The following is a 12,542-nucleotide window of genomic DNA, read 5'->3' as shown; positions in this document are numbered from 1 at the left end:
CAGTGGAAGAGCGTATGCTGGAGGCATTACGTTCAGTCTCTAGCACCAAGAAAAAAAGAAAAGAATAAAAAGAAAAAGGACTAATCTGAAGTCAAGGAAACCTTACAGTAAACATGAGAATTAGTTTTCTTAAGGGGTGCTAGAATTGAACCTCAAGGCTTTGCACAGGTTTTGTTTTGTTTTGTTTTGCTGTAATAGGGATTGACCTCTGCATCTTCCCACTGAGCTATATCCCCAGCCCTTTCAAAATATTTTTTATCTTGAATCGCTCTGCTTCAACTTTTAATCCTCTTGCCTCAACTGTACTACAGTGCTGGTATTAAGAGTCATGTCAGGTGGGCGTGGTAGTGCACGCCTGTAATCCCAGCATTGGGAGGCTGAGGCAGGAGGATCGTTGCAAGTTCGAGGCCAGCCTGGCTACAAAGTGAGCTCAAGGTCAGCCTGAACTGCATAGTGAGACCCTGTCTCAAAAAGACAAAAAAAAAAAAGAGTTATGTCCTGCTGGACATGGTGGCGCATGCCTGTAATCCCAGCACTGGGGGGGCGGTTGTTAAGGCAGGAGGATCACTGTGAGTTCCAGGCTAGGCTGAACTGCATAGTGAAACCATGTCTCAAAAAGACCAAAAAAAGGAGTCATGCCCAACTGTGTGCAGCTTTTGAAGTTCCTTTTAGGGAAACATTTGAGGCATATTACTGTATCAGAGATCTTGTTATAGGAAAAAGGTTAATTGTAAGGATGTTGCTTGAGAGTTTTACTCATCTGTGTGATTTTTTTCCTCATATTTAGGGAACTAGCTCTTCAGAAAAATCTAAGTCATCAGGAGTATCACGATCAAAAAGGTTGGTTGATATTGAAGGATAAAAAAGTTAATCTTTGTTTTGATTGTTTTCTTTTTTTTCTTACTAAAAGCATCTACTTTCTGAATGTTAAGCACTTTTTTTCTTTTTTTGAGGCAGGGTCTCACTATGTAGTTCAGGCTGTCCTGGATTCACTATGTACCCCAGGTTGGCCTTGAACTCACAGCAATCCTCCTTGCCTCACCTTCCGAGTGCTGGGATTAAAGGCATGTACCACCACACCCGGCTCAAGCACCCGTTGTTCTAAGTAAACTATTTATACAAGCATAGAAATGAACAGTGTAGTGTAATAGATGTCCTTGTATCACCAGTTTCAGTAATGATTAATTCATTCCAACTTTGAATTATAAAGGAAATTTTAGAGGATTTATATTTTGTGGTCTTGCAATATGGAGTTCATTTCTTTAGATAATATGTGTCTTTGAAAAGGAGAAAAGGAGAAATGTTGACTGTCTCAGATAACATGGGTTTTTGAAGGTTATGGGAAATTGCCTAGGATGAGAAGTAAGTGATCAGAATATTTTTAAGATACATGTAGATCCATGACTGTTAGAAAATATTTTTATTGTAAATTTCAAATTATGCATAAGAAGTGAAACTATTTTCAAGTATACTTAATGCCCAATATGATGTGGATTATAGTCTTACAAGGTTTGCATCTTAATCTTTTTGACACTTGTTTTTAAGCAGTGAAAGTGTCTCTTATAAACACAGCTTTCTTGTTATTATTGATTTAGTCTCTAAGGTAGTGATTCTTTAAAAAAAGAATACCTTTTAAGATCCCTTTTGTAGCTTTTTGAGAGTATACATGCTACCCCAGACCTACTGTATTATAATCTTCAGTGATACGAGATATATATTTCCCTAAGTGAGTCTGTTGCACATCCCTGCTTGAGAGCCACTGCTAGATCTAAATACATGACTTATATTCTTGGAGTGTTTTTTTAATGGTCAGCAATGTCATAATTTTAATGACTTAATTCTCTTTTAGGAAACCTTCAATTGTAACAAAGTATATAGAATCAGATGATGAGAAACTTTTGGATGAAACTGTAACTGAAGATGCTTCTAATGAAAACTCAGAAAATGATATTACTATGCAAAGCTTACCAAAAGGTAATGTATATTAATTTTTAATAGTAAATTAAAGTTGACGTGTATTTTAAAATATCATTATTATAAAATCTGAACTTGATAAACTGTAAGCTGTGTGCCAAGGACCAACATTGGCGTTTTATTGATAATGGTCTGTAAATGTGTTAGTATGATAATGATACATGTTTAGCCTCAATAGGCTAAACATTTTGAGTGTTCACTTAGTTTGGAAAGAATAGAATCCAATATTATTTATTTCTATTAGGTATTTTTTAAAAAAGAGACTTTACAGCTGGGACTACAAAGTGAGTTCAAGGCTAGCCCTGAACCGTGTAGCAAAACTTTATCTCAAATAGAAGTCACTGTAGTCTCTAAATTACACTTGAATGTGAAAATAAGTATAAAATTTAATATATAAGGTTTTGATTTAGCTAGTATACTTGTTTTATGTCAAAATAATGTTTTTCTAAAAATAAGAAAAATGTACATTTTAGTTTAGTCTTACTGCAGTCTTTGTTTTTTTCTTTTGTGGTGCTGAGGAGTAAACCTACGGCCCTCGTGCATATTAGGCAAGTGCTTCCCCATCCCCTATTTTACTGCATTGTTAAATTCTGTAAGGCTAAAAGCCAATCTTCACCATTAAAGATATATTTAGTTTATTTCTTTTTTTTTGTTATGTGTATTTCTTGAAGATGTCCTTTTAAAAACATTATCAAGGCTGGGGATACAGCTCAGCTGCACAAGCACTTACCTGGCAAGTGCAAGGTCCTGAGTTTGCTTCTCGGTACCAAAAAAGCCTTATCATATACCTCTCCATTATTATAGTCTGACTTTCAAATTTCATTAAGTAAATTGAGGACAAAAGGCAATAGCATTCTTGGAGTCTTCATAACTCAAATCTGATGGTGGTATGATTGATGAGACAGTGATGAAGGGCTTTGTAATTTCAAGGTATTTCAAAGAGTCAAAAGTTTAGTGGGTTTTTTTTTTTTTTGGTTGTTAAATGATATATTCTAGTCTCAGCAGATTTTTTGAATTTATTCTTACAGCTTGATCTTTTACAACAGTGTTTATTAAATCTGGTTCCCTGTTTATGTTTTTGTGACACATTTAAAAAGTTACGGATGATTTAAGAATATGGTGAATTGAAGGGATTGGACTTTGTTTAACAAAGATAAATTAGTTAAAAATGAGAGAAGGAAAAGAAATGGTGGGAAGAAATGAGACAGAAGGAGAATTGATGAAGCCGAGCATGGTGGCGCATGCCTGTAATCCCAGCACTCTGGGAGGCTGAGGCAAGAGGATTGCCACAAGTTCGAGGCCAGCCTGGGCTACACAGTGAGTTCAAGGTCAGCCTGAACTACACAGCAAAACCCTGTCTTAAAAAAGAAAAGAGGAATAAAAAAGATGGAGAATTGATGGACCCACCATGTACTTTGCTTTGCAGATTGCTTTTGACAGTTTTATGTAGTGGTTTTGATGGCTAAGAGCACAAACAGTGAACATGGAGTCTGAGTCCCAAAGTCAGTGACCCATTTTAGATTTTTATGTTCTTAGTGTATGTCACTGGGAGGGCGCATGATATAACTAGGAATTCAAAATTTTAATGGTACTGTGGAAGAAAGTGAGTATATAATACTAAACTGAGCTAAACTTAATTCTCTCATACTAAAACAAAAATATACTGTTTCATATGGTTAAATCTTGGCGGCTGTTCTAATACTATATTGAGTATCAGAAGTACCCAATTCTTAAAGAATTAACTCCTTTAATCCTCAGAACAACATGGTAAGGTCCTTCATTGTTTCTTCTTTAAGAGATGAAAAAACAAATTCAGAGCTCAAGGAATTTTTTCAGCTTTAAATTGAAAAGCTTTCAATACAGGTCTGTCTTCATCTTGTTGCAACTAGTGGCTGTTCTTTTCATCTGCTACTTTCACTTAGAGAAGAATCATAATGAAGAGCTCAATTATTATTTTGGTTAATTTTAAGTATTGAGCTCTTTTCAAATGCCTAGGGATTTTCCGACAGTACATACATGAGATGATTGTTATAAATACCATTTTTTGGAAGTTGGGCATTACTTAAATTTACCATCGTCTGTAAAATCTCAGTCTTTTATACCTGCCCCCCCTTTAGAGACACAGGAATTTATTTAACAACTAGATGCTACACATCTGTAATCTTCTTGTTGAATAACATAGGCCCATGTGCCAGTGGAGCTGCCTGGCAGCTATCTGCTTTTACTTTAATTGTTGCCAAAAATGGCGAGTTACTAAGTCCAGCAATGTAGTAAACATTTAGACCTGGACCTTTTTTAGAATGTCATCAAGAGAATGTAATGAAAACTGAAATTATTAACTTTCTCCTCAATCTACATTCATAGTTAAGAAAGGACATTCTTTGTAAAGTATTTCAGTAGGTACCAACCAATGATCTCACTCTGTAATTCCTTGTTAGAGCAGTTTAGCTCAGTGTCTTCAAGTAATCTTCAGTATAAGACTCTTTAAGGACTTTGCAGAACAGTGAAGCTTTGGTATACTGTTGCTCAAATTCTATAGAATAGGTATAGCACTAATGAATGAACTTCATTGTCCCTTTCCCCCACTTCCTCCCCCGTGCAAAAGAAGACCTTAAGATTTTTCTGATTTTTCTGATTTAGTGTCTTTTTTACCCCTTCTCTAGACCAGTTATTTTATAATCTCTTTCTGGAACTTATTTTGAATGTTCATAATCATAACAGCTTTTATGATAGACACTATCAAATTGAGAATGGGGCTGAGGCTTTCTATTTGATTCACACATTTCTGTTTTAATCAGTTCATAATATCTCCCCCTCCTGTTTTTATGAACTATATCCAACAAATAATCTGATTGTTTATACCTGGCCCTTTTACTATGACCCTGTTTTATTTACTCTTGTGAGGTCCTTATACAAGTATTTAAAGCTTAAAAGAAACAAACCAATGTTGGCTTTATCTGAACTGAAGTCTTGTACTTCATTTGCACATTTAATATGTGTAATGGTTTTTTAAATGAAATCATTCTAGGTACAGTGATTGTACAACCAGAGCCAGTGCTGAATGAAGACAAAGATGATTTTAAAGGGCCTGAATTTAGAAGCAGAAGTAAAATGAAAACTGAAAATCTCAAAAAACGCGGAGGTAAATACAAGTGAAAATTGAAACATGAGTTTAAATTGCTGTTTATGACCATATTACAAAATCTGATGTGCTTACTAAAAATACCTCCACTTTTCTGCCCATTGTTTACAAAAAGCACTACTTAAAAATAACTTCTGTTTCTCTTTGAGCTCTGAAGCAGAAAAGGTTAAACACCACTAATCAAAACACCTTTGCCTTCAGTGGCTATTATTTATCTCAAACTTACCATTTCCTTCCAGATATTAGATCTGTAGTACCTATATGTCAGAATGCCATATGTTTCCCCTTGCCAGAAGGAATTTCAGATTTAAGCAAAATTTTGCCTGTGGCCGCCAGGTAGCATCATACATACTCAGAATAAAAAAAAAAAATATAGTGTTAGACATGTGCATTAAGTTTTACCTGGGGTACTTATTAAAAATGTGAATCCCTTGACTCTACTCTTAACAAATTAGAATAAGATGAGGTTTAGACTGTGCTCCAGTTATTAATATACAGTAAATTTCCAGATCCATTGATGAAATGCAGATGAGTAAAGAAAATAAAGGGAGATAGAGCCAATAAACCCTCTTCCATCTGCCTGAACCACCTCTCCTTTTGTGTGTCTGCCCTCCCTTAGGTACACAGCCAGATTGGCCAATCATCTGTAGAAAGTTAGCATAAGAATTCATTTAGAATTTATTAGAGTGGAGTATGTGTTGTACTTGTTCGGGTGTGATTTTTACATAGTGCCTGTATATACTTTTTGGGCAGATCAACAGAGCTAGAATTTATAATTATAAAAGAATGAGTCTCCAAAAGGTAGAACATGACCCTGAATATCTAAATAGAAGTATAGTGATGATGTGCCCATTTGATAATTGATAATGTTATATAACTGAAATTATAGTGAAGGTCTTACATTGGTGAAATTGTGTGTAGATTTTATTTCAATGCTATGATTATTTTGATGGAACTAGTAAAATATATCTCTACTTACAAATATCAGTTTTTCAGCGAAGTAGTTTGTTAGGTTGCCAGTGAAAATGAAAGAAATGTTGTTTGGTCTGTTGCCCACAAAGAAGTGTATAGCCTCTTGAGCATAAGGATGACTTTTTGAGACTATAGTTCACAGTAGGGAAACTGCCACTACAGTGGCCCAGCACACCAAAGTTAAGGTACTACGTATTGTTGAAACTTAAGAGAATCAGCAAGTAGAAGGTGATGGTAAGGGTCAGTAATAGGTCTTTCCTCTGATTTTGAGTCCTTTAGTGAAGATAGACAGTTTTGTATATTGCTGTATTGCATCAAAATCTATGTCTAAATAGTGAATTTTGTGAAAAGACTTTAGAGCAGTCAGTGTCTGAAATATAGATAGGTCCTGAAAGCAGAATCAAAGAAGAACCACTGTTGTTGGGCATTCCTAGTGCCACTTCGATATATTGCTGGTATTTGGTCTCAGCTGATATGTTTCTGGAACATTTTATTGAGTGCTCTGTGTAAGAATGTTTATATCATGCTTAAGGGAAAATGTATGTATATAACCATATAGTACTGACATTTTTGTTTATTTTTGTCTTATTTGCTACAGTGTAAGCTGTTAGAAATCAAACAGAAAACTAAAGTTTAGATTTACTTTCATGCACATGTGTGAATAAACTACTGATTTGAGGTGCTAAATTGCTATAGTTAGAATATAAACTTTTCAGTAAAATTAGTTCAAAAGTTGATGGCCAATTTAGGAAATTGTCAACAATATGAACTGTATATATAAAATAATATTATGTTGATTTGGAAAAAAATTTTAGCACAATGACATAGCTAAAGTGACCATTTTAGGAACCATGTTTTTTTTAACATATCATAGCCTGTTTTGACATACTTTCCCCAGTTTGTTAAAAAATGAGTTACACCTAATTTTTCAACATGACAAACTAATTTTGTTCTCTCTTTAAAACCACTAAAATGTATTGAGCTCAGAAATGAAAATGCATCTTTTCCATTTACACAGTTGTAATCTTTAGAATATTTATTTCATAACTAAATATAAAAATTGAAACATACGTTTACAGAAACAAGTACATAAAATAAAGTAACATTTCAACATTTTACCATATTTGCTTCAGATCTCACTTAAATAAAATATTGGTTCAGTCCTACTCTCATCCATTTTCCCTTCTTCCCACCCCACAGGTAATGATTATCTTAAAGTTTTATGCATGTGCATGTGTATGCATGTTTTTCTATGTTTTCTATCTATGTATTTACTCAAAGGCATTTATTATTCATTTTAAGAATATTAAAAAATAGTATGCTGTAAATATCCTTTGAGAATATTTCTCATTCAACATTGTTTTTCAGATTTATCTATGTCAGTAAGTGTACATGTAGTTTACTTTTCACTGCTCTGTAGGATTCTGTTATAGCACAATTAAACCACTATTTTCAAAATATGAAATTATTTCTGATTTTTTTTCATTTTCTAAATAGTACTGCAGTGAATATTCTCATATATAATTCTTTCTGCATATTTGGGGAGAAATTCTTCAGAGGACTACCTAGTTGTAAAAATTTCTTCAGTGATACACAAAAGCACATAGAAAATAATTATAGGTTTCATTTATCTGATTAATTTATCCAAATGAAATCATTATTTGAAATTAAACAGTACACTGTATTTTTTTTCCTGAAGTAATAGAATAATTGAATACCCAAAATATCAAAGATAAAAATCAAAATACCAATGTAGATTAAAATACCAATGTAGGACAGTGTGATTTTAGAAAAAATATTAGCAGTATATAAACTCAGTCTTTAGATTTTCTCTTCTCAAAAAGTATGATGGTCTCCTTATGCTTTAACATCTACAAATAAAGATCTTGAAAATAATATTTGGGTCCATGGTCCTCTGGACCTTAAAACTAACAAAAAGCATCAAATTGCAAAAAAAAGAAAATTAAAAGGTAAGATATGTGGTTATTGGTTTTTTATTTAGGGATAGAAGCAGAGGTTGTTAGTTTTTGTTTTTTTGTTTTTTTCTAGTTGCCTTTTTAATTTGGGAATGCAGGCATTTTCACTGGCCTCTTTTGAGTCATAATCTGTTATCTTATTTGGATCAAAGTGTTGGTTTGCACAGTAGGATCATCTACCCCCCCGACCCAAAAAAAAACAGCAAAAAAATACCAAAAGATTTTGATTAAGTATTTTAGAGGTGGGAATGGCCGTCTGTGTTTTTTCCTTTTTGAGATGGAGTCTCAGTGTATTGCCCAAGCTGGCTTCAAACTCCTGGGCTCAAGTGGTCCTCCTGTCTCAGTCTCCCCAGTAGCTGGGCTACAGGCGTGTGTCTGTGTTTTTAAAGAGATTCTTCAGGTGATTTTCGTATTCATCTTAGAATGTGAGGCTCTGCTTTAGCAGCACTGAAGACAAGAATTAGGCAGAGGAGATTTCTTCTCATTCTTTCTTGATTGGGTTATCTTCAACTCATTTTCCTGTAGATATTACAGAATGGAGGTTTGTCCTTTTCCTCAGTGATTCTGATATGTTGCTGAGACAGATGTCCTAACAGTGTCTTGTTTGCAAATAGTAGACATTGTTGGCATGGAGAAATAGTGGGATAGACTTAGAAGGAAGCCAGGTAAATGTTGATTATGGATAATGTTGAAGTAACTCTTAGGAAGCGGATTGGTAGTCATTAAATTATTGTTTTCATGTAACATTGATAGGATTTGTGCAGACAATTCCAGCTAGAGAATAAAAACCTTCTTGACATGCCTAGCTTAATTATAAGATTGAAAAAGAATTTCCTTTTGTCATTTTTCTATTCCATAAGAACTGTTATTGAATTTTTTTTTTTTTTCTTTTTTTGGTTTTTCTCCGGTACCGGGAACCGAACTCACGACCTTGCGCTTGCCAGGCAAGCGCTTTGCCGCTGAGCTAAATCCCCAGCCCCTGTTATTGAATTTTTTAATGAAGTAATGACTATATGAAAAAACTCTTCAAATTTATTTTTAGAATTTACTTATTGAGTGTCTTTGTGGTATGTCAAGTTGTAAGTAATGGGGTTTATGTCTGTGGAAGGAAAGAAGTCAGGATTTGTAGCTCAGGATTTGCCAAGGTTGTTCCATTTTTTTTTTAGAAAGTTACTAAAATTAACCTTTTTAACTTATATCCATAATGTCATTTTCTTAAGGATTATGAGGTATTTCATTTCTAATACAAAGGTTGTAAAATGCTGGTAAAATCTTTTTTTCTCTTTGTGTAAATGTGTGCATAATGGTCACTCCTTTCTCCTAGAAGATGGGCTTCATGGAATTGTGAGCTGCACAGCTTGTGGACAACAGGTCAATCATTTTCAAAAAGATTCCATTTATAGACACCCCTCACTGCAAGTCCTTATTTGTAAGGTATGTAATCTGTTGATGAGGTCTCTCTACCCTCGAAGACCTTACATTGTCCTGGGGAAGACAGATGTATAAAAGGCCTTGAAAAATGCCTTTATAGTACTTAGGATCTGGCTTGGGATTTTTTTTTTTTTTTTGAACTGGGTATCAAACTCAGGACCTCATGCTTGCCAGGCAGTCGCCATGCTGCTGAGCTATACTTCCTGCCCAGGATGGGTTTGTAGTGGAGATGATCTAAGTTGCTTCTGAAATGTGAATAAAATTAGCCTAATGGAGTGGGACTGGCTTAGCAAGTTCTAGGCAGAGGTAACAAAATAGTTAAAGGAGAGTCTGGTATGTTTCAAGGCCTGAAGTATATATAAGCATGCATACATGTGTTTTGTAACCTTCCCTCTTATGTACCCCACTTTTGTAAATCTCATGCGGAGCAGGATTATGATGTAATGGAATTTAAAATGCTTTATATATGTTGATTATAATTTTAATAGTCTGTGTGCAATTTTTTAATTAGTACCCGAAATGTTTACTTTTTTTTATTTTAAAGAGAGTAGTACATGAGAAGCAAACAAACAAAAAAATAGAACAGTAGCAGCATACCAGTATCACGAACATAAACAAATCAAAGCAGGAACATTCAAAGTGATACAGGGTCTCGAGACAAATTAATACAAATCAACAGTGGTTGTTACATTGCATATCGCTATCCTCAGCTATATTGCTCAGATTATCAGATATAAGAATGAAAGATTCCTCAAACCATTAAAGAGAATAAAAAGATAATTCTGCAATAAAGCATTAGAGGTATTACAGAGTTTCACTAGATAAGATGGTAGTTCACTATTATAATTCCATTGCGTATGGGTACCTTCAAATCAGTTGCTCAGACCACCAGACACAAGCATGCAAAGTCGATCAGAACATAAAAAATTGTGAGCATTAACTGTTCATTTCAATACACCATCAGACAACAGCAACACAGTCATCACAGCTATTCGTATATATATTTATGTTTTGCCTGCCTTCTTTCTTTTTTCTTCTTTCCCTCATCCCAGTCATTCTTTCCTTTGAGCAATTTCTTTCCCTTTCCTATCATCTATTGTACGTTTTGAGTTTTACCTAGTCTTTCAGTTTCCTACCAAGAATTAATTTAATATAATTTTAAATTTTCAAGGTTATGGGCTCCCCTGCTCATATTAGTGCTAAGATTAATCCTATGTTAGTTTGTTTCACACACAAAAAAAAGCTGCCTTTGTAATGCAGGGTTCAGACTGTTTTCTGAAATTCTACCCTGAGATCTTTTCTTCTGAATTTTTCATAGATTTTGACTTGCTTGGTTGTGCTAAACTTTATTTTATGCTTTAGCAATTTGTTTTCCTCCCTTCTTGAATTCAGTTTAGCCAGTGCCCTATCTTGGCAATGTTTTGTAGTGTCTAAGTGAAAACAATTTTTTTCCTTTGGTTTTTTGAGACAGGATCTGGCTATGTAGTTCAGGATGACCTTCAACTCTTGGTGATCCCCCTGCCTCAGCCTCTTGAGTGCTGGGACTATAGGTGTCCACCACCATACCCAGCTAGTTTAAAATTTTGACATCCAAATCTCGTACTCTGGGTTTGTAACCTGCACTTCCTTTCTCTTTTCTTATATATACATATGATTGCTTTTTTTCCAAGAGCTACTTTGTTAAGACTATCCCATTTCAATAATCAGTAGTTTCCATCTGTGGGCATAGACTCTTCGCAGTCTCATTAGAAAGGAATTTGAAGTCTGTCTGACTTAGATTTGAGCAACAGCTTTGCCTCTTACTAGTTATTTGATAGATTTATTTACATGTGAATGACCCTTTACTTCCCACCTCATAATACTTCCTACCTTGCATGACAACTATTTTGAGATTTGAGAACTAAATGTACATTTGTTGTCTCTACACGTGGTATCTGCTTATATGTATATGGTGACCATTAAAATCATTAAGCAGCAACAACATCTAATATATTTTTTCAATATGGCTTACTTTATTCTTTTTGGTACTGGGGATTGAACCCAAGGATACTCTACCACTGAGCTATATCTTTAGTCCTTTTTATTTTTTCTTTTGAGACAGGGTCTCACTAAGTTGCCCAGGCTAACCTTGAATTTGTGATGTTCCTATCTCAGCCTCCGAGTAGCTGCCATTACAGGCATGCTGGCTTCTAATATATTTGTGTGTAGACCTTTCATAACTAGTTGTATGAAACCAGAAATTTGCTTTAATAAATAAAATCTTTTTAGGCATACTTTTATATAAGGAATAGTGATGCTTTTTAAAATTAAGTATATCAGTACATGTTAGGTATATATAATGATCACATTCATCATAGGAAATTTGTATCTGTGTATGATATAACTTGATTCTTTTCTTTCCACCATTTCCTTACCCTCCCTTCAACCCCTTCCCTTCCCTATTTACAAAAGTTTTGTTTACGTTTTTTTCCTTTTTTTCTCATTTTTTTCTTTTCCCATCCCTCCTCTCCCCTTCCCCATTCCCAAGTTTCCCTTCCTATTTTGAACATTTTCTTCCTATTTCACAATATCTATTACACATTTTGGTCCTGATTTACACTTTCAGTTTTTCACATGAGAGAAACTATGCAGTATTTACCCATGTGTGTCCAGTTTATTTAATGGAGGAGTTACCTAGAAATGTCTCAAGATTATCATTCTTTATGGCTGAGTAGTATTCCATTGTATAAAGGAACCATATCTTGTTTATCCATTCAACATTTGATGGTCATTTGGGCTGTTTCCAAGATTTTTTTTGAGATGCATTTTTGCTATGTAGTTCAGGTTAGCTTTGCAATGACTATGTAGCCCAGGCTGGCCTTGAGCTCACAGCAATCCTCCTAGTTCAGCCTCTCAAGTGTTGGGATTACAGGCATGTGCCACTACACTTACCTATTTCCAATATTACGCTATTACAAACTGCCACTATAAACATAGGTATGCATATATCATTGTGGTATAATACTTTTAATTCTTTTGGAAGATACCAAGATGGGGAATAATTGGGT

The 12,542-nt window shown here is 34.5% G+C and overlaps 1 protein-coding gene across 6 annotated transcripts in view; it reads left to right on the top strand.

Moving 5' to 3' along the window:
• The window catches only part of Atrx (alpha thalassemia/mental retardation syndrome X-linked), a 305,334-nt gene that overhangs the window by 97,616 nt on the left and 195,176 nt on the right, over nucleotides 1–12,542 (top strand). For 3 of the 6 annotated variants that reach the window (XM_005412622.2, XM_013508825.1, XM_013508821.1), the window contains 4 exons: nucleotides 788–840; nucleotides 1,850–1,974; nucleotides 5,003–5,116; nucleotides 9,389–9,498. In XM_005412622.2, the coding sequence (XP_005412679.1) occupies nucleotides 788–840; nucleotides 1,850–1,974; nucleotides 5,003–5,116; nucleotides 9,389–9,498 (402 nt within the window). The remainder of the gene's footprint in view (nucleotides 1–787; nucleotides 841–1,849; nucleotides 1,975–5,002; nucleotides 5,117–9,388; nucleotides 9,499–12,542) is intronic. The other 3 variants (XM_013508822.1, XM_013508824.1, XM_013508823.1) reach the window with 3 other exon arrangements.

The sequence above is a fragment of the Chinchilla lanigera genome, unplaced genomic scaffold, assembly GCF_000276665.1.
Source record: "Chinchilla lanigera isolate Chin_1 unplaced genomic scaffold, ChiLan1.0 scaffold00156, whole genome shotgun sequence".
In the NCBI taxonomy this organism is placed as follows: Eukaryota; Metazoa; Chordata; class Mammalia; order Rodentia; family Chinchillidae; genus Chinchilla; species Chinchilla lanigera.
This window is presented reverse-complemented; position numbering and strand designations above follow the sequence as displayed.